The sequence below is a fragment of the Gorilla gorilla genome, chromosome 7 (assembly GCF_029281585.2).
Source record: "Gorilla gorilla gorilla isolate KB3781 chromosome 7, NHGRI_mGorGor1-v2.1_pri, whole genome shotgun sequence".
Taxonomy (NCBI): Eukaryota; Metazoa; Chordata; class Mammalia; order Primates; family Hominidae; genus Gorilla; species Gorilla gorilla.
The window spans coordinates 32,559,454-32,586,914 of NC_073231.2; the positions used below are offsets into that span (position 1 = coordinate 32,559,454).

General features: G+C 48.5%; 1 protein-coding gene across 10 annotated transcripts in view; it reads right to left on the reverse strand.

The window, feature by feature from the left end:
* Positions 1-2,122: 2,122 nt before the first annotated feature.
* ZNF395 (zinc finger protein 395) overlaps positions 2,123-27,461 on the reverse strand; it is a 41,121-nt gene continuing 15,782 nt past the window's right edge. For 5 of the 10 annotated variants that reach the window (XM_063709163.1, XM_055348307.2, XM_031013687.3 and 2 more), the window contains 9 exons: positions 17,409-17,666; positions 16,116-16,348; positions 13,204-13,313; positions 9,701-9,936; positions 9,101-9,201; positions 8,032-8,335; positions 6,601-6,693; positions 5,664-5,767; positions 2,123-5,373 (listed from right to left, as the gene is read on the reverse strand). In XM_063709163.1, the coding sequence (XP_063565233.1) occupies positions 5,262-5,373; positions 5,664-5,767; positions 6,601-6,693; positions 8,032-8,335; positions 9,101-9,201; positions 9,701-9,936; positions 13,204-13,313; positions 16,116-16,348; positions 17,409-17,648 (1,533 nt within the window). In that variant the 5' untranslated portion in view covers positions 17,649-17,666 and the 3' untranslated portion in view covers positions 2,123-5,261. Of the gene's footprint in view, positions 5,374-5,663; positions 5,768-6,600; positions 6,694-8,031; positions 8,336-9,100; positions 9,202-9,700; positions 9,937-13,203; positions 13,314-16,115; positions 16,349-17,408; positions 17,707-24,143; positions 24,353-24,982; positions 25,181-27,461 lie in introns of those variants that run through there. The other 5 variants (XM_055348301.2, XM_055348302.2, XM_031013686.3 and 2 more) reach the window with 3 other exon arrangements.

The window sequence follows — 27,461 nt, forward strand, 5'->3', positions numbered from 1 at the left end:
AAAGGAGGATGGGCAGGCTGGGCTCAGTGGCTCACGCCTATAATCCCAGCACTTTGGGAGGCTGAGGCAGGTGGATCATGAGGTCAGGGGTTCAAGACCAGCCTGGCCAACATGGTGAAACCGTCTCTACTAAAGATATAAAAAATTAGCCAGGCGTGGTGGCACGTGCCTGTAATCCCAGCTACACAGGAGGCTGAGACAGGAGAATCACTTGAACTCGGGAGGCAGAGGTTGCAGTGAGCCAAGATTGTGCCACTGCACTCCAGCCTGGGAGACAGAGCAAGACTCAGTCTCAAAAAAAAAAGAGAGAATGGGCAAGGTGCACCCCGACGGCACAGTGCCCAGATCCGAGTGCAGCAGGTGGGGGAATGAATGCACATGGCTGTGTGAACAGACAGGGTGGAGAGAGGGCAGGGGCTCTCCAAACCCCTGCGTGCATCAGCACCGCAAAGAGGCAGGCTGCTGGCCCCACCCCCAGTTTCAGATGGTAGAAATCTGCCTTTTTACCAAGCTCCAGGTGGTGCAGATCCTGCTGGTTTGGGTCCAATGGACTGGGACACACAGCAAGGAGCAGGGCGGAGAGAAACCTGCTGATGCCACTTTTATCTCCAGCTTCACACGTTAGGGTGTGTCACTGCCAGAGTCCAGCCGAGAAACACAAGCCAAACCAAATGGAGTCTGTCGGGGAGAGTTAACCGTCTACACGAATGGGCAGGGTTACAGAAGATCAGCAAGGGATGGAAAGGCGCTCTGTTGGGAGCCGGAGAGCCCTGGTAGGGGTAAGGGAGTTCCTGGACCCACAAGGACTCTAGCTCTCCATAGCTTTCAGAAGAGAAATACAGCCATTTACTCACACACTGTGGGAGCCAGGATTCAATACCCCCACGTTCAAACTCCAGCCTGATGTCTGTCAGCCAAATCCAGCCAGAAGCTGGAAAGTTGGGGGGTCGACCCACTGATGCAGCTGCGAAGGTAGGGGTAGGGGACGAGCTACAGATGGAGAAGGCAGGTAGCTAACTTGGAGGGGGACTTGGCAAACGCAGTAAAACAGGTAATTCTATTTGAGGTGTTCTTAGACGGATGAGCTGGAACAAGGACACAGAGAAGGGGAGAAGGAAGTCCCTGACTGCACCCCCAAGATATTAAAAAAAGGCAAAAAGGAGGGAAAAAGAAACTGCTTTGTGGGCTGCTGGGCGTGGCTGACTCAGGCCATAATGAAGTGCCTGAGCATGACACCCCCACTGGCCAGCAATGTGAAGGGTCCCTGCAACCCACCCCAAGAGACACTTCACAATCCCCAAAGCTCCTCACTGCCTCTTTGCCTTCCCTATTCCCCAGAGCCTCTTCCCATAGCTCCTGCTTCTCCCCACCAGATGACTCAGTGCGGAAAGGATCCTGTCGGGCCTTCCACCTGCCCCACCACTACCTCGAACTCTTATTTTAAATATACCTTAAACGTTTAAACACATTTCCACAACTTCCTCAAGCAAGCCTGGTTTATTTGACTTGGTCTTGGAATCTATCATTGCTTCACTAAGTGGTTCTTAAAATTCAGCAACTGAAATTGCACAAACCAGCCCCTGGGTGGAATGATGCCTTCTGCTTCCAATAACCTTCCCACCTAGGCCAGCTCTACCAGCCACTTGGGCCATCGCAGCACCTGGAACTGATGTCTGTATGGAGCAGACCATGTTCAGAAGCCATTTGATAGGTAGCGTGTGACTTTATTTTCTCCCATGTCACTTGCTTGATCCTCAAAAAACTCAGGAATGCAGTCAAGAATATGCTCCCCTTTGTCAAGAAAAGCAGCAGAAAATGCTGCCTGGAGTGCTGTTATTTCCCAGTTTATAACCTTGAGCAAGTTCTTGAACCTCTGTGCCTCACTCTTCTCATCTGCAAAATGGGAACAATAACAGCACTCTCTCATAGGGTTATTTATAATAGGGAACCCATGTATACACTTGGCCTATCATTGGGAAGTGTTACCTACTGTTAGTATAAGTGAATCAACGTCATACTTTGCTACAGTGTGATATGCTACCATTTGTGTAACACCAAGGACAAGGACAGTGATAATCTTATTTGTTGCAAGGGAAGGGGCAAAGGACAGGCACACATTAAATCAGACAAGGTACCATTTTATTCCTTATAAAATATATTTCATATTGTTGCTGTAAAAACATTACATTTCACATTTTTAAAAAATTTTTTAACAGTAAAAATAATACTTGGAAGACAGCTGAGGAAAAAGGCGCCAATAAGACAAACTCACAGATGGGATTTATCTCCCTCTTGTTTTTTGTTTTTTTTTTTTTTTTTGCCCCTGGTAAAAGTCAGAACCTGGGATGACCAGAAAGTAACAGGACAGATTTCTCCCAGCAAATCAGAGTCTCCACAACCAAATGAATATTGTTCTCCAAGGAGTCAAGCTATAGACTCACAATGACAACGTGGCCATGGCTCAAAACACTCTCTGAAATCACAAAATTGCTTTCTGAGCCAATTTAAAAGTCACATGATTGAATCCAAGCTATTTTACTTTAAATGGTCCTTTTGCTTTGCACCTGAGACCTCGCTTGGCCACAGACGTCATTCGCTGGACTCCCTGGGCACTAAATGAGTGTCTAGCATCCTTAAGGCTGCTCAACACACAGCCCCAGACTCTGAAGATGATTCCAAGAAATATTCTGAAAAAAGTCACATTGCTGGAATAAACAGTTTCCCAAGATAATTGCTTTGAAAACCAGTCCCGTTAGTTTCTAAAAGCCCACCTACGGCACCTTCCTTCCATCAGAGTCTGCTGCCCGGGTGGGCTGGGAAGGAGGGAGATACAAAGAAGAAAGTAGGCATGATCACTGGGTCGGTTCCCAAGCCATCCTCACCCTCCAAGAAGGCATGAATGGAACAACCCCGAGAACAGAGCACGTGTGAAGAACCAACACGACAGGCATGGGATGGCAGCACAGGTGGAAGGAGGGAGGCAAGGAGGCCACCAGTGCCAAGGAGGAGAGGGGGCACAAGCGCAGGCAGGGAAGGTGGCACCAAAACCTAATAAGAACAAAGCAAAACCACCGTGGTTTCCACACTGCTCTCTCCCTTTATTCCTCCCTTTCCTGCCCTGTATACCAATGGCATAAGAAGCCTGCACAAAGAGAAAAATCCGTATATCCAGTTATATCTACATGGTCCAAACTGGGGGCAAGGGGAATTCAAACAGCTTTCTAAAGACGAGACGGCAGTGAAAACTCTGAGGGAGAGGGGAAGGGGAGGCCCTCCTGAGCGAAGTTCCCACGTGTCAAGAACGTGCCCTCCCCTCCCCACGAGGACCTGAAGCTGGGGGTTGTCTTGGGAAGTGAGGGGGGTTGGGAAACACCATCAGCAGCTGCCGGCTCTTAATTCTCAAGGAGGTCGAAGGGACAGGAAGGAGGGCCCTGCGCCACCTCAGGCTAGCCTGGCTTTGAGCTTTACCAAGAGACAGAATTCCACATACATTTTTTTTTTTTTACTAAGTTATAAAAATATACCCCATCACCAAAGACACCTGTGCACAAGTGTCTGTCCCTTCTGTCACCAACCTAGGGCACTACATCCTTCCCAACATCATGACCCTACTGCCAGGTCTACAGATTTTGTAACACTCAAAGTGTCCTGCATTAAAAAGCACGTGTCTATTTCCTACGTGAAGGGGCCAAGGGAGCCCTGGTGGCCCAAATATCTTCACCCAGGACTGGGAGGGCGGCACTGATGACAACCAAGGGGTGGATGCTGACACTCCATCCCAGGACAGGTGGCTGGGTAGGATTCCCTGAGCCCCTGACAGCTGGGACATAGGGCCAGGACTTGTACCCGAGGCAGCTGGGCAGCGGGCAGTCACATTCCAGTAGGCCCTGAGGAATCCCCAAATAAGTCATGCTGGGAGGAAAGCGAGACACCAAAACAGAAACATGCCCTGCCATCCGGGCGTGGCTCACTCTGTCTTCGCGCAGGGCTGGTTGGCATGGTGCTAAACTCCCTAGACCTCCCTCCTTCTCCACAAGAACAGCTCTGCTTATCGACATGCACGCAGCCCAGGCTCCCCTAGATCCCTGGAGGCTCCAGAAACACCAAAGGCCAAAACGCCAGCAGCCACTAACCCAAACCCACGTCTTCCTCCTGTCATTTCCTCATCCTGACGCTCACGGGTGCAAGGACTCTCCTTGGCCTTCCTCATCCTGCTTTCAGGCAGCAAACAGAAATGGGGAAATCCCTGGTGGGGCCAGGAGACAGAAAGGAACCTCCAGAAACTCCCTGGGTCTCTCCCGGCCACCCAAATAAAAGAAAACTTTAATCAGTAAAGGCTTCTGAATACATCGTAAAAGAAAACAAAGCATTTCTGAGGCATCCTTTCCATAACCGGAGGAAGGCGGCGTCAGGAGGGTGCTTCCTCGGGTCAGAGCAGAGAGTTTCCAGACGCTCAAACCCTCCAGGAATTCCTCGAGGAAACAGGAGAGAATGATCAAGGTAGTGTTTAACTGCCACATTCCAAAAAGTGAATTCTGATCAGCCTTTTGGCTCAGCTATTTGGCGACAGTCTTTTAAAAAACCTCTTTCTCTGGGCTTTAAGAAGAAGCCATTTAATATTTGTTGGGGTGCAACCCAATATCTGAGGGAACCCAGATTTAAGTCGTCACCAAGAAAGGGATTTCCTTTGACTTCCATGCAGGATGCTCAGACAGGGAACAGGAGGTACCCTCCGAGAAGGGCAAACCCCTCTGCCCCGCAGCCAGGCAGTCCTGCATTCTGAGTCACCCATCAGCCAGAAACTCTTTTTTTTTTTTTTTTTTTTTTTAAGAAAAGTAAATTCATCTTGCTCACAGTCCTTTCTGGAAGAGTTGAGAAAGCAAAGAATTCACCGACTCAGCAGGAAGCAGAACGAGCTGTTCCTTCTTTTGACACGCACAAGCTAATCCCCTAGAGAGGGGGGATGTGGGAAACAGAGGGTAATTAATTCTTTGGTCACTGGTTCACTGCTGAATACCCTTGGTCAGTTTTGGCTCTCTCCTATTTTAGGGGGAAAAAATATTTTTGTTTCTTTTTTTTAAAAAATAAAATGTTCGCACAATGGGAGAAAATTGCTTTAAGTGTTACACCTTAGCCAACAGAGCCCAAACTCCGTGTTTCCGTTCTTTCTCTTTCGGTTTCTGCTGAGGGCTGGTGACACACTGGCCTCTTGTCAGCGGCTGCCGGCAGGGCCAGGAACAGAGTAGAACCTGCAGCACGGCTCAGTCCAGAAAGCGCTGGCAGGCCTTCTTCCACCGGCAGGCCGTGCACCACTGGTCCCGGTGCTCGATGCCATACACCTTGCGGCACTTCTTAGCCTCCCCTCGGGCTTTCCTGCAGAAAGAGAGGAATGCAAATCGAGCCCCACACAGGTGGTGGGCCCAGGAGAGTGGCCAAGTGGGGCTGGGAGAACAAGCAGAGGCCAAAGGGGCAGCTCCCGGCAAAAGCCACCAGGACCAGGGGCCAGAGGCTCTGAGGACCAGTCATCCCATCTGGTGCATCCGCCATCTGGGCTCCTCTCTGGGGACTAACCCTGGTGACTTCATCTGGGTGGGGTCGGAGTCCACGCCACTGGAGACAGGGCACAGAAACCAGAAGGCAGGGGACGACAGCGGACATCTCACCTGGCACCACTCTGGGCCCGGGGTGGAGAAGTGACGATCAGATGAGATTTCATCGCAGGTGCTGGCTGCTGGGGCTCGCTGAAGCTTAGCGACCGGCTCCGGACCTGGGCGTGGGGAGAGGGGCCGTGAGCACAAGGACATTCGGGAAAGGTGAGGGAGCTATCCTAAAAGACAGGCAGCCACCCGTCCCCAGCTCCTGGTGCAGGAGGCCTCGCACCTTCTCAGGGAGAACACTCCAGCCGAGGGGAGCTCTCGGCAGGAGAGTGAGGAAGGAGCAGGCCTTCATGCCACACTCGGGACCCAGCCAAGGACAAGGACAGGGGAGCCACTGGACCTGGCCCCCTCTGAGGCTCTCCCTGCAGGGGACTTGGACGGAGCCGCTATGCCTGGAAGCCTCACGCTGCCTCAGTGGCATCACTGGCAATCTGATTTACAGTGTGACACCGCCCTGCAGGAGATAACTCAAGACCAGCGCCTGCTAGGTAGAGTTCAAAATGACTTCCCGCTTGAGTTTGGGGTCCACCTATGGCCCTTGTCCCCAGTGGCCTTGAGATTTCTGACCCAGCCAACACAGCCTCCACATTCTCCCCCTTCCTCTCCTCAGCATTAAAATCCTAAAAACACCCAGGGGCACTAGGAGCTGATGGGGCAACTGACCCCAGCCTCGCCTGGTGATTTTCTTGGCAAGAAACCTGCTTGCTCTGGACATCCTCTACAAGCGCCTCCTTCCACCTCCGAGAGGGGCTATGGCCAGATGGGGAGTGCCAGGGGAGGGGGCAGCACAAGGAGATCTTCAACACGTTTGGGGGCTGAAGGCAAGATGGCCACACCGACCTGTGGCCACGTGCCCCGTGCCCAAGGGATGGCCTCCAGCCCTGGGATGTGTGGGAGAGCCCTCGGCCATACCAGGCCCCAGCCGTGCTGCCCGCACACTCACCGGAGAGAGGGAGCAGGCGGCGGAGGGGGCAGCAGCCCAGCTGACACTGGTGTAGATGTGTGGTGAGACTGGGATCTGGAAGGACGGCAGAGCCTGCGGAAGACGAGGGTGTCAGCCTGGATTCTAGCTCAGGAAGTGTTCAGAGTCTGCCCACAATCCCCACAGCCTCGTGACAGCAGCAGAAGGTGCATCTCTGCGTAAGTGCAATGACCAGAAAGAGCTGGGACACACTCGGCTTTCTCGAGGACAACACTGGAGTATCATCCAATGCCTTGTAGTAGTCTCCTTATTGCAAGGCTCCAATCTCATCCTGGAACCCTTCCCTCAGCGCTGGTCTACGTGCTAGCCTCATGACTTAATCACTGCAGAAGATTTAACTTCTCAACTGGATCACCTACCAAGAATATGCCATGGCAGGTGCCAAAAGAGGCCCCAAGCCTTCTGCGTCTAGGGGGCATGGCTGGGATAAGATATGGGATCTTCCAGCAACTGCTTGAGAGTAGCAGTATGCTCATGGGTATCCAGGTTCAGGGCTATTTGTGAAAACACCAGCTACATGTCTGGGCCCCATAGGTCAGCCACAGCTCCAAGTGGGCCAAACATGAAATCGCTAAGCGGCCACTCATTCTAACAAGGAGGAGGGCTGGCTCATTTCATAAAGCTTTCTCACTGAAAGCAATACCTTTTAATAACTAATTTGCAAATTGGCCCACAGACTGATAAAATAGGCACAAAAGAATTTTAAGAAATATCAGCACACAGCAAGCTGCATGTTTCTTGAGTACCTACTACATGCAGCGAAGACCATCCTAAATGTCACCCTCTGTGATAAGTTTCTCATCCACACGGGCAAAATAGGTTGGTCCCTCTGGTACCTACAACACCTTCTCATGCCTCTAGTAATTAGTACTTTGACTGGTTATTATAATTAACCATAGTTACATATTCATTTCTCTCTCAGTCTCAACCACGCCCTCCACAAGGGCAGGGACTAAACCTCCTTCTACCTGAAAGTCTTACTTAGTCCAATTCTTGGCCCGTAGTAAGTATTCAAAACATGCGTGCTGGACTGTCTGTCCACGGAACACAATTCTAGGACCTAGACGTCACGTGGGAAGCCCAACTACACGACTCCAACCTCTCTTATAAGCAGAGGTGTGACAATTCCCCCGCCCAAATCCATCGCCCAGTTACTTAGGGATTTAGCTAGATTTCTAGTAACCACTCATGACAGCTGCCAATGTAGATAACTCCAGGAATTCCCACATTTATTGAGCAGTGAATTCGGTTTCCTTTTGTTTCCTTGTAGAAGAGATTAGCAATTTGGCCAAAGGGCTCAGCCTTCCACCAGGGTGGTCGGTAGCCTGTAATCAAGCTGGCCCGTGATGAGTCAGCTATGAGCCTGAGCCTCCAGCGAGCCCCGCCCCATACCTGGTATGCATGATCTGCCTGAATGTGCCAGAAGGACCCAGGAGCTGACTTGCTGAGAGCCCCTGAGGGCAGGGAGGACTCCAGGCCAGGATGTTCTGGGCCGGAGGACTGGGCTTTGTGCAGAGGTGGTGGAAGAGCAGACAGAGGCAGGCCTGTCATGCTGGGGGTGGGAGCTGGCTCGGCGGTGGGAGTCCCAGGGACTGGGGTGCCTGCGGCAGCAGCAGCAGCAGATTCCTCCTTCAGCTGCACCTCTGTGTAGTAGAAATCCTCCTCCCGCTTGAACTGATCAGAGTCCACTGTGTCCCTGTGTGGGAGGGGGATGCGGTATAATCAGGGGTGCCCTGCCCCCTTCAAACCCAGCGGGGACCGCGGTGGGGAGGGAAGTGATTGCTTGAGGCCACCCAGCAAGCCAGGGACGTAGCCCAAGAGAACACCCAGGTGCCTCGCTCCTGACGGGTGTCACCAGGATTATGTGTTGCACATCAACGGGAATTATTTTTCCTGGCACCTAAGGCTCATCCTCTCCCGGAACATGTGCCAACCTGTCCTCTGGCAGGAGGCATCCCACACTGAGCACGACCACGAGCCCTCTCTGGGCCCCACCTGCCTGCAGTCACGCTTTCTCCCCCCGGGCCATGAGTCAGCTCCTACCACTAGCAGCCTGCAAACTCGCTCTGCACAGAACACGGCGGAGGCACCAGGGTGGGGCCAGCGGAGACCCACTCCCAAGGAAGAGTCGGTGGTGCAGTGCTTGGCCACTAAACATCTTGGAAACGGGGTCTCACCAGCAACTAAACCAAATGACCCCGTTTCTACCCAGAACTAAAACATCTCGCTTCCTGCAATGAGGCAAGAAGACACATCCCCAAGATGGACAGAGCTCCCTTCCCATCAACAGCAACAATGTTCACCAGGATGTCTTTCTCACGGGGCCAGGAAGAGACACCAGGGGGTGTTCCCATCAAGCCACGTTCCTGAAAGCACTGTGGGCTGTGGGTCACAGGGACTCGGCAGGGTGGAGGGACACCCACACGCGACCCTAGGCTGGAGGCCCTGGGCTCGCACATACCCCAGGTGGAGGGCTTTGACGTGTCGTTTGATGCCCACAATGGAGCGCAGAACTTTGCCACAGTTTGGCCACAGGCACTTGTACATCACCTTCACAGAGTTCTACAGGAAAGGAAGACAGGGTGAGTGGATATGTCTTTCTCCTTATCCCTCGCTCAACCTTACCCAATGGGGACTCAAACTGGCTGCTGTCCCCAGCCTGACCCAACAAAAACCTCCAGGAAAGGGGTTCTCTGGGACCAGAGAAACTTACAACCAGGGGCTAGAAAGCCCCAACCTAAGAGATGGTCCTGGTGGCCAACAGCGGTGCTCGGTGCTGTGGCTAAGACCCTACTGGAGGCCTCTCCCACACAGACCTCTGCAGAAACACAGGAAAGAAGGCAGGGATTGGGGTGGAGGCTAAAACAGAAGAGGCTTTAAATAGGAGAAGGAGAATCCTGGGAATATCACCAGGTAACAGAAGCAGCAATAAAAAACCGAAACGGGAGTGAACCCAAGACTATCTAGGGCCTGCAGGGTCCCCTCCCCTCCACGGCTGGCTGTCCCCACACAGACATCATCCACTCCAGCCTGGGCTCCCACTCACACCACAATCACGTACCTTTCTTTTTCGTGGAGCTGGTTCGTCCAGCAGGAAAGGGTCAGGATCGGTCTCAAAGCCATGATCAGTTTGGGGAGAACCAAAAGCATCCCCCAAATACTTGGGGCTGGCCTGGGGGTGGGGGGGCGAGGGGGTGGAGACACCACTGCTCCCACTCCAGTGACCACTGGTAGTGCTGCTGCCGCTGTCCGAGATGTCACCACTCTCCTTCCATGGGTCGCAGGCCGCACGGGAAGCTGGCCAGACGAAGAAAAGATGAGAGGACGCTCACGGGCGTGTCCCTGGGCAAACTCTCCCTTCTGAACTTCGGTAAACATGGAGAGGAGTTCATTCATGGCAGCAATTTCTCTTGGTAGAACTGCTCTGCCCTCACAGACATTTCCTACCATAGCCACCTGGTCATCACTGACCAACAGATACACACTGCAAGTTCGCTTTGTATAGGATTCATACAAAGAGAAACCTAACTGAAATTTCTCTTTTTAAACAAAAATTTTTTTTAGAGATGGGGTCTTGCTATGTTGCCCAGGCTGGTCTCAAACTCCTATCCTCAAGCGATCCTCTGGCCTCAGCCTCCCAAAGTGCTGCCTGTTTCTCACTTTATACATTAAATAAAGGGGGGATGGGGAGGGGGAAGGGCAAAGCCTCTGCAGCCTCCAGGCCTGGTTGAGAACAGGCACACCCAGAGTGTTGGGTACCACCCAGAGCATTTTCCTACAGCTGACACCAACTTAAAGGTCTTCTTGACCAGCTTTCCTGAAAAATGCTCTTCAATCATCTAAACCCAGGCCAGTCCATAGAAACCTGTGGGTGAAACAAACCACTCAGCCTTTGCAACTCTCGGGAGGGTGCACAACATTTCCCAGTGCTAGCTGCAGCCCAGGTGGAACCTGCTTTAATCAAGAAGTAACATGTTTGGAGGAGGAAAGACAAGCTCTGCGAGCAATTCTGGTCATCACAAGGTGGCAGGGGGCTTTCGTGCCTGACATGGCCCTGAGCAGCTGCTGGGCTCCTGAATGCCTCTGAGCAGGAGGACGGGCATCAGCAGACATGGAGAATCTTCCGTTTTTAAACAGCACATCTGCAGGCTGCATGGGCCCAACCCAGACTCTCACTCCTTGGCCAAAAATCCAGGTGAATTTATAATATAGAAAAATCTGAAATTCTGATATGTGGAAATACCAAGAGAGAGGGAAAAAAGCTACCTGTCCTCAAAAGCCCCAACTCCCAACAGGGGCGTTCCACAGAGCCCCCTAACCCTGGATTCCAAGGTCTACTAGCACATCCCTTGTGGCCAGGATAAAATCCTGCTGCCTTTCTCTCCTCTTGCTCATAGTCCAGACTCCTTCAACGCTAATCAGGGATCTACCTGGCACAGGCTCCCATCTTTCCATGTTTCTTGTCCAGGCTCTCCTTACATCTCACATCCTAGAAGCAGCCCACCCAAAAAGAATGAGATGGAGGAAGAACTCTTCCCTCCCCAGATACTGCTGTCATGTCTCACAGCTAGCTATCACTGTCCCTTCCTGGGAACTAAGAGATTACTACATGTACATGTGTGCTTAAAAAAGGGTACACCTTCAGGGCAGAACACAAGAATCATTAAACAGGCCAACAGGTGAAAGACCCACGCACATCCACTGGTAGGAAAACGATCAGGGAGAGAAGGGCAGTGAGCAGAATACTACATGGCAACATCTAGGATGCTCAGGACTCCGGGACAAAGAGCAGGTCAAGCAGCAGGCACACCCTACAAATGCGGTAGCCCTTCCCTATAGGAACCATTCACAATGGCTCAAATGCATGAAATCTGCATGGCAGATTTTGACTGGCACACAAAGAAAGCAAAACATAAAGCAAAACGTTATCTATAAGTTATAAGTTAATGTGTAAGTTGTAAGTGACTCCATCTTTGATCATAAGTTTTTCTAGGACACAGGCAATAAATACACATTCTATACCATGAAAATAGAGTACTGCTCTACAAATGCACGGCACTCAGAGCTTACGAGTGAACTTTTAAGAAATATTTATAATCCTGTTTTCTATACACAGACATGCACACACACATGCCATCCTAACCACACAGAAACCAAAGGGACTATGTGGCATTTGTGCAAATAGTATCTACGACTCTGTTAGTCAAGGTTTTGGTTGTTGTATAGACCACACTTTGCAGAATACTTCAAGATAATTAGGCCAAGGAAGCCTTATATTTCCACTGACTTCAGCTATAAGATAAAAAATATACTGTCATCAAAAAAAATTTAATAGACAATATTTTTTTTTTTTTTACAAAGGGACTTAAAATTGTCAGGATGATGGCATATCATCAGTGAGATGCTTCTACGTTGATGTGCACTTGTGTATGCATGTATTACACATACCCTCATAATGGGAACTGGAGTCAATAATTTTCTTTTCTTTCTTTACGACACTTTCCTAGATCTTTCCACTGTTAACCCAACCATCCAGATCTCCTAAACTCTCCTGAGAACTTAGAAATTAACTCCTTTCCTCTTCCCTATTTGGCTGTGCTAATAGAGCAGGCATGCAATACTAAGCTTCACAGCTAGGTGTCCTCATAATGCAATGACTTCCTTTGGCAGCCTAGTCATTGACAGCTGACTTTGAGTCAAGAAAGTAAATTTTCTCTCTCCTTTATGTTTAATTTCTATTTAGGGAGATTCCTTATGAGGGATACTTATGAAGGCTACTTTCCTCCTGCTATGTGCTCAGAGCTAACTCCGTATTTTCCTGTAAGTTTGTAAGTAGCTTGCAATTCAGTTAGGTGTCCACCAATGAAGAAGTTCTTCCCTGGGAGTACGGTAGGCCAGCCCTGCCATGAATTTCCCAAAAAACTTCAGGTTCACTACCAGTCTTGCCAAACTACTGACAAATACTCAGCAACCCTTTTTTCCCTCATATTATTGATAAAGTATTTTGGGGTTGCAACTACAGAAATTTTGTTTTAATAAATTTGCCTTGAAGTTGAATCACTGGTTTTTATTAAGCAATTAGACTTACTTTAGAATTTAGCTCATTTATTCCGGGTCCTTGTCCCATAGGCCCACACTAATTTATGAGGCTGAATTAGGCACGTGGAATGAGGGCATGAATTTTCTGAGGCCACTAGAAGACCATTTAGCATATTGCTACTTTGTGAACTAAATATTCCTCTATTGGCCTCATTCAGACCCCACCAAAGTGCTGGGCTCAGCCACTCCCATTGAAGAACTTACTCCACTGGCCACTGCAGCTCAGTCCCATGCTCAACCATCTTCACAATGTACCAGGAAACTCCTCCCCAGGTGAGGAAACTGAGGAAAAAGAACGGAAGCGTCTAACTCCATGGCATGCAGCCGGTCAGAGGTGCCAGTGGGAGGTGTCCCTGGACATTCTATTGCCAGGCCGGTGACATAGGCAACTAGCTGCTCTGCACAGAGGATGTTTGTCGTGGGCCTCTACCATGCCCAGAACCCAGCTGGGCCCCGCTTGCTCACCAGAGAAGTTGGCCTCGGTCCCAGGAGGACTCTGTACAACAGGGCTGCAGGACAGGGACGTCAGCACCATGGCCGCCATCATCTCATCCATTTCCACTGCGTCCGACTTCCTGGATTCACACGGATGAGTGGGAAATGTTACTTCCTGGCATGGCGGGCCCATGGTCCTTGCAAAACGAGACACCACTTCTGGCTGGTTTCACACAATCATCTTACACTTCTGGACTGTCCCCTCCAAGTCCCTCCAACTCCAATCAGCCAGTGTGTGCTCAGATCATATAAACTAAGTGAAACATGAAGGTCTCCCCTTCTTCCTGAGCAGTACCCATTCTGAGTGATGCTTCTAATATTAGGCAGCCCCGGTATAAGCCGCTGGGTCTCATCCCACTGTGACGCCCTGAGAGAGCCCCATTCTCCCATGACTTTGCTGCTGAACTCTGCAGCTTAAAAAAAGGAGAATGTTATTTAGGGGAAAGAGGATAGACTCGAAATGAACACGGGGACAAAAGATGCCCACTGGAATTCAAAAGCACAACAATTACCTCCTTTCCTTGTCCCATATTTAAATTTAAGAGGGAACAATTATACACTAACCACCTTCTCCCACCCCTCCCCCAAGAAAAATGGTAAGGCTATTCTGACAGCTTCTGAATGTCAACAGAACCTACTACCCAAGCCAATGTGCAAATAAACCATAAGCACTAAAATAAATCTCCCAGTGCAAGTGTCCACGCTTTATACAGCAGAGTTCTAAAAAATGTTACACATAATTTTTTAAAAATCCGTATATCACTACATTATTTGGAAGTAAAACTGGAGCTGTCTAGAAGTTAATGCTAAAGTATTAGTAAAAGTTAGTCTGAAATAAACTTCTAAGTGGTCTGTTTCAAAAAGCTGTCTTAATTTATTCCTTACAATTCAGGTCCACCAAAATATGACTTGGGTTTGAAGCAGCTAAACCAAGACTATTAATACATTAAACACATTAGCATCTCTGTTTTTGTATGATCTTTGAATTTTCATTTCCATAGAACAGAAAAATAAATTCTTTACCTGCATTCCACTGAATACACTATCACAAATATTGCTGCTCTAATTTGGTTTCAAAATACTGGGTCTGCTGTGTTTTTTAGCACTCATAGACTAACACAGAGAGGTGGGATAGGGTGTGACTGCTTGCACATCTTGTATATAAGACAATTTCAGTCGACAGATTTTCCTTTTAAATCTTAAAAGATCAATGTACATACAGCATATAACATAGAAATTAGGATATATATTCTTAGAAAAAAGTTGTATCACAAAATTCTAAAGCAAAATACATTCTTCATTCAACACCAGTGGTTCTGAATATCTAAGCCAGGGGTAAGCATGCTGCGGGCTGTGGACCCAATGTAGCCTGCTGCTTGTTTCTGTAGGGTTTCGAGCTAAGAATGGTTTTACATTTTTAAATGGTTTGGTTTTGTGGGTTTTTTTCTTTCTTTTCTTTTTTTTTTGAGATGCAATCTCACTCTGTCACCCAGGTTGGCTTCAAGCAGTTCTCATACCTCAGCCTCCCAAGTAGCTGGGATTACAGGCATGCGCCACCATGCCCAGCTAATTTTTGTATTTTCAGTAGAGACGGGGTTTCATCACGTTGGCCAGGCTGGTCTCAAACTCCTGACCTCACGTGATCCACCCACCTCCGTCTCCCAAAGGGCTGGGATTACAGGCGTGAGCCACCACACCCAGCCTGTTTGCTTGTTTTTTGTTTTGGTTTGGTTTGGTTTTTGTTTTTAGAGCAGAGTCTTGCTCTGTCTCCCAGGCTGGAGTGCAGTGGTGCCATCATTGCTCACTGAAGCCTCAACTACCTGGACTCCAGCAATCCTCCTGCCTCAGCTTCCTAAGTAGCTGGGACTACAGGCAAAAGCCACCATGCCTGACTAATTTTTTAATTTTTTTTGTAGAGTCAAAGTCTCGCTATGTTGCCCAGGCTGGTCTCAAACTCCCAGCCTCAAGCAATCTTCCCAAAGTGGTGGAGTTACAGGTGTGAGCCACTGCGCCTGGCCTAAATAGTTTTAAAAATTAAAAGAAGGATATAATTTCTTGACATGTGACACATGGAAAGTATATAAAACTAAAATTTGAGGGTCCATGAATGAGGTTATTGGAGGACAGCCATGCCCATTTGTTTCTGCATCACCCCTGGCTGTCTGGACACCACAGCAGAGCTGACCAGTGGGGACAGAGACTGTTTAGTCCATCAAGCCTAAATTATTTACTCTCTGGCCCATTCAAAACAAGTTTGTTGACTCTTGATTTAAGCCAGTTCTTCCCTGTCTCTTATCATAAACTATGACCTGATTCAGTTTAAGCATGAGAGGGGAAAAAATAGCCCTATGCCCAACCAAAGGTACACTGCCCATAATAGAGCTATGGAAAAGAAAAGATGCCACTCGGCCAGGCATGGTGGCTCACACCTATAATCCCAGCACGTTGGGAGGCCGAGGCAGGTGGATCACCAGAGGTCGGGAGTTTGAGACCAGCCTGACCAATAAATATGGTGAAACCCCATCTCTACCAAAAAATACAAAAATTAGCCAGGCGTGGTGGTGCACGCCTGTAATCCCAGTCACTCGGGAGGCTGAAGTGGAAGAATTGCTTGAACACAGGAGGCAGAGGTTGCAGTGAGCCGAGATCATGCCACTGAACTCCAGCCTAGGTGAGAGTGAGACTCTGTCTCAAAAAAAGAAAGAAAAGATGCCACTCTGGTTTTCTTAAAATATTCCCCTTTTCTGTGTCCCATTTGTCCCAATATCTTGGCACCCAGATGCCAATGACACCACATTTCTTCCCCACCACAAGGCAGCCCACACCCTTATACCACACTACCCACATGACTTTTAAAACCCAATTTCTTCTCCCACACAAACCTCTTTGGGACATCGATGTTCCTGGAGACGGGCCTGTAGGCCAGGGCCTGGGCTCCAGGCTCCAGGGGTGGTGCCTGGGGACAGGGGCCCTGCAGTTCTGCCAGCCACACCTCCTCCACCCTGCAGCAGACCTGCAGCTTCTGCTCCAGCAGCCAGACAGTCACCTGACCCTCCATCCAGCTGTGCTGCTCCACCAGTCCTGTGCACTCTTGACCCCCGTACCACACATAAACCTGTGGGAAGACAGACAGCAGCTAGTGGTCAGCCCTGGATGGGTCTCACCCTGAAGTTCTCATGCACCCCACGTCCCAGGAGCCAGGATCTGCCTGCCACAAACCATGTTCTCTGCCTCACTCATCTTTTATTCAAGCAGATGTTCCCAGGTACTCGCTTCCCACCTGAGCACCCACACAGGCCCAATTCCTCCCAAGACAGATCCTTATCAGCTCTCTAGACTGGCAGACAGCAAACATGTCAGTTTCTGGGACTTTCTCTGAATCTAGAATCTGTGCTCATCATCCTGCCTTCCTTGACCCGGATGCACTGCCTGTCTGCTGGTGCCCAACTGCCACTCTGAAATGCTCATTATCCTGCACTCAAAGGATGCTTAGTCTACCTGGGGACAAGGTGGCAGGGGTGCAGAGACAGGCCAACCTCTCAACAGGGGGACCTGGAAGTTGGCAGGCCACCTTCTCTCACAGGCAGGGAGGCCTGGAGGCACAAGCCTTGGCAGGGAGACAGAGGTAGAGTCCTCATTTAGGAGGCCTTGAGAGGGCAACAGAAGAGAACCCCAAGCACCTGGACCTCATAACATCAGACCCAGGGCCCTGGCACAGGGGCAGAGACGCTGGAAAAGGAAATCCACGCCGAATCCAACTACACAAACATCTCTGAGTCTTAAAAGTGTCTAAAGGGAATTCAAAGATGCAATGTTCTCTGATTCTCATAAGCCTGAGATGCCTTCCTTTGGTAAAGTTGCAAACTGAGACAGATTAAGAGAAACGTGGTTATGGTCATCCTTCAAACTGAGGTTTTGAGCAAGCCAAAGCCCACAGCGTCTGATGCTAGGTCTTGCCACCTTCTACAGACAACACTGTGGTAGAGAAGCCCTGGGTCTACTAACAATGTCATATTCTCTTGGGCGATCTGCTGCCCAGGCGCCCTGTGGCTGGAGGGCAAAGGTCTGCACTCAAAACGGTGCCCAGAGAGTTTCCGGCCTGTCACTAGGGCACCCCAGCCCACTACCCCAAGACTCGCAAGACGGGACACCTGTCCATGTTGGGATCAACCTACCTTCTGCCCAGGCTGAAAGGCCACCTGCTGAAGGCCCGAGGTGCTGGGAGCCTTAAGGACTTCCTTGGGCTGCTCCTGGCAGGGGGTGTCATCAGAGGTGGTGAAAGGCTGGGGAGCGGCCCCTTCTAGCAGTGGCTCCGAGGGTGGGGCAGCCGAGGGCCCCTCCGAGGCACTGGGTCCCAACACCCGGGCTCCCAGGAGGGACCGCTTTCCAAGGCGTCGGGACAGGACACTCGCCATGCTGCTGCCTCTCCTCTCCTGCGGAGGCGAAGGGGACACTGAAGCCTCTGCCCATCACCTGGGGGAATCAGGAAGCTTTCAGGAGGGAGCCCCACACAGCAGGAGCCAGGAAGGGTCTACTAAAATAAGTAAACCCTTTAAACTCAACTTTTACCATCCTTCCCTTTTACAAAAGTGATATCCATTCCTAGTAGGACAATCAGAAAAATACTTATATGCACACAGAAAAGCAAACCACTGAGGAATCTGCCTCCCAGGGAGGCCCACTCTTCCTATACAGCAGGCCAGGCTTCCTTCTGTGCATGTATTTACACTTTTATTTCTGTAAAAATGGGATTGTTGTTTGGTAAACTGTATTTTTACTTAACTGTGTAAGTTTTACTATATCATTCAATATTATTTTATAAAAACATGTTTAGAAGCCACTCAGCATTTTCCTAGGTGGATGCACCATTCCTATTCTAATCTCTTATTATTTATTGTACCCCAAGGCTGCACCCAATGGTCTGCTGTCTAAACTTCTCTGCCTGCAGTGAGCATCCTCTGAGCTAAACCTCAGCACACACACATCAACCACGGCTTCCGTAGGGCAACTTCCAGGATACAATATTGTTCAGTCAAAGCCTGAGGACGTCTGTCTGATGCACACAGATTCTCAAGCTCAGCAGGCTCAAAGCTGCAAAGAGCCACAGAAACTTGCCGAGCTTGGCTGGGCGTGGTGGTTCATGCCTGTAATCCCAACACTTTGGGAGGCTGAGATAGATGGATCACTTGAGGTCAGGAGTTCAAGACCAGCCTGGCCAACATCATGAAACCATGTCTCTACTAAAAATACAAAATTAGCCGGGCATGGTGGCACATGCCTGTAATCCCAGCTACTCGGGATGCTGAGGCAGGAGAGTTGCTTGAACTCAGGAGGCGGGAGGCTGCAGTGAGCCAAAATCACACCACTGCACTCCAGCCTGGACAACACAACAAGACTCAGACTCAAAAAAAAAAAAAGAAAGAAAGAAAAAAGAAATGAACCAGGTTCCTCTCATCTTACACTTGAAGAAACTAATGTTGAGCACAAGTGACTTGTTCAGATGGCAAAGGTAGTTGGTGCAAGAATCTGAACAGGCCTTTCGAAGTGGGTCCCTACCAGGGGACCAGCTGACCTGCAGTGCTCCCAGGCCTGACACTGCTGGCAGAAGGGGACGAGTCAGACCCAGTGCTTTGCAAATTCAGGTTGCCCTCCTCCTACAGAGCACATGTGGCTCCTCAGTTCCTAATCTCTGCTGTTCCAGTCCTCTGTTCCCTACTATTTGCTCATTCGCTTATTATGTGCAAAGCACATCCCAGGTGCTGTGGGGTCACAGCAGGTATAAAACACCAGGGTTTCCAGGGACCTCAGCATCAATGCTGACTGCCCCACCCCCAGTGCCTATGGGGCTAATTCCACTCAGGTGTGCCCCTTCCATCCCACCCACCTGAAGAGGACACCTGTGGCACAGCCCTTAGCTCAAGCTATCTTTGAACAGTTGCATAAACCTTCTTTCCTTTTCACCCTTGTCCAGAAGCCCCCCAGGCTCTCTTTCTGTGGGTACCACACCATCTCCACACCTCCCAAATCCTAGCCTCTTTCCAAACCATTCCAGCAAGGTATGTTCGCAAACATCTCCACAGTAACAAAACCGAAATGGCAAAAGAATTGTAAAGAATAATAATAGATTGGCAAATGTTGAGTAAAGGGGCAAAATGCTGGTTTTCATGAGCATTTTATGCAGAAACTCAAGGTTAGAATCTACTGGCATAGTATCTCCACCATGAATCTTCCAGAAAGCAAAGAAAATATTAATATAAGGAAAAGGGTGGAGTCACAGCACACAGAAATTCCTAGTTAGGTATCTGGTAACTACATCCAATAACACTCTCTCTGAAAGCTTCATTGTAACAATAAAAAGGGAGACAAATGTAAAGAGTAGATTCTTTGCCACTATAAAGAAAAAAATGTATACCTAAGCTAAATTGGTTGTTTTTTTTGTTTGGGTTTTTTTGTTTGTTTGTTTGTTTTTTAAGATGGAGTCTCACTTTGTTGCCCAGGCTGGAGTGCAGTGGCGTGATCTCAGCTCACTGCAACCTCTGCCTCCTGGGTTCAAGCAATTCTCCTGCCTCAGCCTCCCAAGTAGCTGGAACTACAGGTGTGCGCTACCACGCCTGGCTAATATTTTGTATTTTAGTAGAGACAGGTTTTCATCATGTTGCCCAGGGTGGTCTCAAACTCCTGAGCTCAGGCCATCTGCCTGCCTCAGCAGGCAGGCAGATGCTGGGATTACAGGCATGAGGCACCGTGCCTGGCCTTAAACTGTTTTTTAAAACACTGTCACCTACATACCTTCGTCTTTGGAGCCTCAGGCTAAAATGGAGCACCTCTAACTCTCAGTTCAATTTCACTGGGCTGATAGGATCCAGAGGCAAAGCCGCAATGCCACATAGAGACATGAGATGGCACCATCAACCCAGAGAAAGAAACTGCACCACTTTTCTTGGCCAAAAAACAAAACAAAACAAAACTAATGGCCGCCCCACTTTCTAGAGCAGGAAGTTTGGGGTTTCTACCACTGAAAATGAAGAAAGAGTAGTATTTCCCAAATTCCTGGCCTCCCAGTCTTCAGACGGCGCCTGAAATGTTTGGCCAACAAACTCGATCGATGTTTTTTGTAAGCCTTATTCTTTTTTTAATTTAAAGACTGCTTTCTACTGCCTATTTTGTTTGTGCCTGCAACCTTCCAGGCCTGCCGGATTCGCATGGAGCTGGTGAACCTGCCACTTCTGACTGGAGCCCTCCTGTCCCCTTTCTCCTTTAACTGGCCAGAATTCCACACCAAAATACATTTTCTCATTGGCTTTATTTATAGTACTCCCAAATCTTAATTTTTAAAAGCAGAAGAGAAAGAAGGAAGGGAAACTGTCTTTATTAAGTGCCTAAGAGGTACTAGCTTTCATAAATTGTATCTAATTTAATCCTCAAAAGGATCTGAGATGAACCAATGGTCTTCTATTTCTGATGAGGTGACAACCTCAGAGAGGTCAGGATGCCAAAGCTGCACAACTAGGAACTGCAGCCTTGAGTATGAACTCACGTCCGTCTGGTGTCAGAGGTCACAGTCCTGCCATGATTCTAGTAGGTGTGGGATCTCTCAAAATAAAACACTCAATTAAGTTGATTTTCATCAACTTGGTGTTTTTTTCCCTATGTTAGTGAACCTTGATGGGAAAAATAGCTCCTGGACAGGTGCAGTGTCTCACGCCTGTAATCCCAAACACTTTGGGAGGCCAAGGCAGGCAGATCACTTGAGGTCGGGAGGTTCAAGACCAGCCTGGCTAACATGGTGAAACCCTATCTCTACTAAAAATATAAAAAATTAGACAGGTGTGGTGGCATGCACTTGTAAGCACAGCTACTTGGGAGGCTAAAGCACAAGAATCGCTTGAACCCGGGAGGCAGAGGTTGCAGTGAGCTGAGATCGCACCACTGCAGCCCAGCCTGGGGGATAGAGTGAGACTCCGTCTCAAAAAAAAAAAAAAAAAAGAATCACTTGAACCCAGGAGGTAGAGGTTGCAGTAAGCCAAGATCACACCACTGCACTCCAGCCTGGGAGACAGACGGAGATTCCATCTCAAAAAAATAAAAAGAAAAAATAGCTCCTGATCTAAAAGTCTACACATCCATTTTCTCACATACTTTCATTCCTTGAAAAAATCTCTTCTCCACTTGCATCTTGGCCTCTTACCTACAGGATAAAGGTCAATGCTTTAATCTGACCCTGTTAAGCAGCCCAAGCCACTGTTAATCATTTAGCAGTTCAGGTTTGGGGAAGACCTTTATACACATATTGCCCTCTGGCAGGGCACGCAAAGGGATAATGGAATCAACCCAAAAAGTCAGGGAAAACTTTAGCCAAGCACTGGGGATTAATAGCATGGAAGTGGGAGAAATACAAATCTAGACTAATCCAGGCTGGGCAGCATCACCAGGCATCACTCGATGCCTTGCCTGTGTTAATCAGCACACTCATGACATTTACAGATGCAACTCGATAGACAGCACAAGTAACCAAGGGTCTTCAGGGACTCAGAGCGAATGACAGCATCAGCAAAGGTCTGCCAACAGGTGGGTCAAGGAGCAAGGTTAACTCTGGGCCGCCTGTGACTTTTCAGGACCTCCTGCTGTCTCATAATCACTCCAGGGGTCCTGCCCACCTGGTACACTTCCACCATTCCAGCGGTGGCCTCCTTCCAACCTCTCTCCTCCAGAATCTCCACTTCATTCACTCCTCTGGTGAGTTCTTTCTTGGGAGCTATCAATGGTCCCTATAAACCAGCCATCCCCTAGTTTGCCATATGGTTCTGGAGCAGCCAAGAGAAATCAAGAAACACCTATTTCCGGGTAACAATAACAGTAGTTCAACACACAGCCAAATCCCACTTTATGATTTTACATTCTCCTCTTACGGAATTCCCTGACTGAAACAAACTCGTGCTGAAGGCTTTTCGGAAAGTTTTAAGGGGATAGCAAGCCCTCTTGTGTTCCTCACTCCCTACTGCCGTCACCAACAGGAGGGGTTGGCTACCCTAGATAACATCTTTCAGTCCATGTCCAAAAGGAGTTAGCTCTTTTCTGGGCTCAGCAAACACATCCTGATGTGCTAATAGCCCTTAATGAGGACATCTGCCATCAGTTAAGGAACTGGAACAGGCAGAACAGTAAAACAAACTCTCTCTGTGGTTCGGGGTTGCAAACTGCTATTTGTCATGTAACTGTTGCTGGACAACCACATGTCTCAGCACACGTAGGCACGCCCCCACACTTGTGTGCGTGCACACACACATGCACGGTGGCTGTGCTCTCCTACCACCCAGGGACACTGCAGCGAGCTATGATATCACCTAGCAGCACTTCCAGAACACAAGTCATAAGTCAAAGTGATTCACTGCACAACTCGTGGGGTTTCTTTTAACTTAAGAAGGGTGAAGTTTGGAGTAAGACTCCTATTTGCAAAAGCGTGGGTGCTTGCTACTTCTCTAATGAATAATTTATAGGTCAACTGAGGGATATAAACCCTCCTGCCAAGAGCTTCAGTTCTCTGCTAAACTCAGCTCTCTGTATATTTTATTATCTCCACTAGGTATCACTGCAGGAACAACAGTTTAAGTTTTTAGATGTTTGGTTAATATTTAAGCATATCATTCTTTATCTTTTATCAGAAAAGTGCCAATTTTTCCTTTAAATCTATAACATTTTTACTTAAGTTTTTCAGTGTGATGTTCTAAACTTGCAGGGCATAGTGGTACATGCCTATAGTTCCACTACTCAGGAGGCTGAGGCAGGAGGATCGTCTGAGCTCTAAATAAATAAATAATCAAAGGCCAAAATGTTTGCAGTGAATGTTTGCATCTCTTATTTCACAACGGAACTCCATGGAGAACAAGATTCCCAAACAATTCATTTTCAGCAATTCTTAGCCAACATCTTTGCTGACAAATGCCATGAGTACTTGCAAGCATATTTGTAAGTATATGCAAATATGTTTATGGTCCTCCTGGTTTGCACGTCACCATTTGAACCTTGGCAGAAGCAAACTGTCCCATCCCATACCCAACTGCTACCTGGTGGCTGGTTCTCAAGCCTTTTTTTTCTGGTATGTCTTCCCCAAAGAAAGTTTAAAAAAAAAGACACTTCGCTAAGCATACACGGACCTTTTCTTTGAAGAAATAGGAGAAAACTCCTCCTGGCTTTCAATAGAAAGCCAGGGCCTTAGCAAGAGCATCAAAAGCCGTGACTTAAAACTTCTAGCTCTCTGGAATTATCAGGTCCTGTTACCCTATTTTTAAGAGGGGTGTGGCGTGTACTTAGGATTTTCACAGTACAAGCTTCAGACACATGGCACTGAGCATATTGGTGACTGATTCAAGTTCTCAATCAGCTGGTCAGAGTGTGACAATGTGGATTCTCAGGGCATTCTAATTATTGTCTTTTTCTGAAGGTTTTAAAAAACTGGACTACACTGCATCAGTGTAGAATAGTTTAGACTACCAGTAAAATTAAAATGATAGAATATCAAGATTGATAGGGACCAGGATAATTGTCCAACTCCCATTCAGGGCTGGTATTTTCTTAATGGCATACCCTATAACTGAGCATCCAGCCTTCCTATTACTCTAAGTAATAGATGTAATACAGTAATGGAAAGGAGGAAGAAGGGACTCCCAAATAACATTACTATTTTCATATTCCAGCAGATGGGCCATAAAAATAGGTCATCTGATCTGCTTACAGCAAATTCTCTCCAGCAAATAATAAACGATCCTGATCAACAAATATTCCTGCTGGTCTGACTGCACAACAGTCATTCAATCAAGTAAAAGAGACTGTTTCTGTTTGCGCTGGTGGCAGGAAAGCGTTTTCACAGCTCTACCCAGGAAAAAATACACTTCCCCTTCCTTCACACCTACCTCCCCGTTTGCTCTCAGAAACGCAGTGCCTTTGTTCACGACTCTCTGGAGTTCACACTACCCTATTACACAAGACAGCTCTTAGGACACTCCTTGGCACATAGTGAGGGCTCAGGAATGCACAACCCTCTCTACTGGCACTGATGGGACTGCAGCCTCCTCAGACTGATCTTAAACAGCTGATCTTCCCATGGGTAAGAAGAGGCCTAGATTCAAGAAAAACGTGTTATAAGAAAGAATACCTGCTGCTGGCCCTAAAATGAAGGCAAAAGTATCAAGAGCATTCGAACTTGCTTCCAAGAAAAGGTTTCCTTAAAAACAGGTAGACAGAAGGAAGCAGGTATAAGCAGGACTATGCTGACAGATGTCTGGGTGAGGGGACGCAGTTGTCCTGCAGTGTTTTTGTAAATGCATGGGGCGCTGGGGCGTGCATGTATGTGGTGGGCAGGGGCAGCGTGCAGTGTGGTTAAACCTGATTTAAACTGTTCTCAAACCACATGACAGTTCCAGAAGGAGGTGGGGAGATGGATGATTGCTGACTTGGCATTTTACCCAGAGCCAGGACTGGAGGGAGGGAACCAGGAGCCGAGTATCCCTGGGGAGAACAAGCCTCACAGAACTAGCAATTCTCTCTAGCAGTCTTCAGGGTAAACTTCTAAGAGACCTGCACAGGACCTCAAAGCACCCACAAATGCTTGAACGGCACTCAGGTTTACACTTTCTTGAATGCACACGCTGGGGGCTTCCCTTCTTTCCCAACTTCCCAGCAACTCAATAAAATATGGAGGAACAAGATTATCCCCATTTTAGAGCTGAGAACACAGGTTCAAAAAGGTCACCTATTTGTCCAAAATCCCAAAGCTAGCAAGCAGTGGCATTGTCAGTTTCCCGCGCTGTCCTGGTCCAGTTCTCTCTTCCCCACAAGTGGAGACCCAGCAGCAAGGCGCGGCTCAGGCCTGGGGAGGGTGAGTTGGGGGGATCCAGAGGAAGAGAGTGAGTTTCATGGAGAAGGGATTTACTGGAAGCACTTGCAGTAACAACAAGCAAAAGCTGGCAATTAAAAAAAAAAAAAGCTGCCATTCCAAAAATACAAAACACAGACATGAGAGTTTTAAAAGCCTAACACGCCCCAGGTGCCAATCCCAAGAGGACAAAAAGTGTCCTATGTTCTCGCTCCTTGAAGAAAGCAGAGGAACACAGGAACATGGACTCTACTTTCTTTTCTTTTCTTTTTTTTTTTTTTTTGAGACAGAGTCTCACTCTGTCGACCAGGTTGGGGTGCAGTGGCGCCATCTTGGCTCACTGCAGCCTCCTCTTCCCAGGTCCAAGCAATTCTCCTGCCTCAGCCTCCCAAGCAGCTGGGATTACAGGTGCCCGCCACCATGCCCGGCTAATTTTTGCATTTTTGGTAGAGATAGGATTTCACCATGTTGGCCAGGCTGGTCTCGAACTCCTGGCTTCAAGTGATCCGCCCACCTCGGTCTCCCAAAGTGCTGGGATTACAGGCATGAGCCACTGTGCCTGGCCAATTTTTTTTTTTTTTTCCATTTAGGAAGTTAAAGTAGAAACACTATTTGGAACTCAAAAGTCATTTGAATGGATCATCACATTCCCCGACAATGCCAAACAAAGGAGAATCACTCCTGAGGGTGAAATGGTTAAAGGAGAAAACTGGTTTGGAACTCAAATGTCACTTCCATGAATGATCACATTATCTGACAATGCCAAACCGACAGGCAGGGGAGCCTGGCAGGAGGATGAGAGCTACCTGGTGACTCACCTGGCTGGAATCAACATGTCATAAAAAGGCAACTGCCCTCTCCTTGCGGTGGGTAATCAAGGCACCCATTTAGAGGCTTGCTGGTCAAAATGAACCAACTCCAGTGTTCCATGCTTGGAGCTCAACACTAAGTCAGACGGCTCTGGCCCTGGAGCCAAAGCCAGTGACGACCCCTGCCCATTATCCATGTGACCAGGTGCCTGCCCCGCTCACTTTCGGTACCGGGTCTCTTTCCTGCTCTGTTCCCCCAAGCCTGAATCTCAGCCTTTGGGGCCCTGCCCTCAAGCCTCCCCCAGGTGGGGCCTGGCCAGCCTCTGGGAGCTAATCCCGCCCACACGGGTGGGGGCAGACCCACCTGGGGAGGTACTCACCAGAACCCCCGGGTAAGGGCCCCAGAGCAGAAAAAGCCCAGCGTCTTTAAACATATCAGCCCTGCTGCTATGCAACATGTGGGCCCAGCTCTTGACCATGCACCAAACCAAATATTAAGAAGCCTAAGAGTCAGACCCTGCCCTTAATGAATTTGGGGCCTAAATGAGCTACCACCTGGTCCACACAGCCAGCACTTGTGTATAAAAGCACTTAATATGCTCCAAAGCTACATTTATGTACTGTGTTGTATAATGAGATGAATGAATGAACATTTGCATCTCTCAGGAAAATGAAAAAAACATTCAGCAATCTGACACTGAAGCCTGATTTTTAAAAAGGGGGTTTTTAGAATGGAGCCCATGAGTTAGATGAATATCCATGTGAAAATTTTCCATCTTTGACATCAGTTAGATAAGTCAAAATAAAATATGTTACGAATCTAAAAAAAAAAAAAAAATCCGCTGAGTGACTGGAGGTTGAAGGAGACACAGGTTTCACCCCAAAAACAGAAAGTCAGCCTTAGTGACGAGAAGACAGGCACCATCGGGGAAGATTTAAATACATAGTGGAAAATAAACGGAGTGGAGGAGGGGCTCGCCCAGGGCTCAAACCACTAAGGAAGTGCCTTAAACGTATTTTTCTCTGGAGGAAGCCATTTAAGGAATCTTTATGCCCCAATAACTGTGGGCATGAGAATGAGTTTCGAGCCGAAAGAGAGATGGAGAAACAGGCTGAATGAGAGTTCACCCCAGTCCCAGCTTAGGATGTTGGGGTGCCACTCTCTGAAGCTTTTCTTGAAATGGATGGGGTGGCGGCATTAATCAGAAGCTGCTCACTGGTGAGGACGTTCTGAGCCCAAGTGACAAAATAAATGTGCATCAATCGCAGACAGCAGCTGGCACATACTCTCCGAGTTTTCAGAGAAGGAAGGGATAAAATCAGCACAGGGTGCTGGTGAGTTCTGCCTGCCCCAGGAACAGAACTGAGGGGGCTGACACACACGCCCCCGCCACCTCAGGCCGGCAGGTAGACTGGACTTAGTTCAAGGCCAGCAGAAGAGGAGAATCTTTTGAAGAAAAGGAAGTAGGATGTTCCCAAGAAATAAAATCACATCTAAGTGACAAGACAATAACAGGAACCCTTATATGTAATCCGTGGCCTTTCAA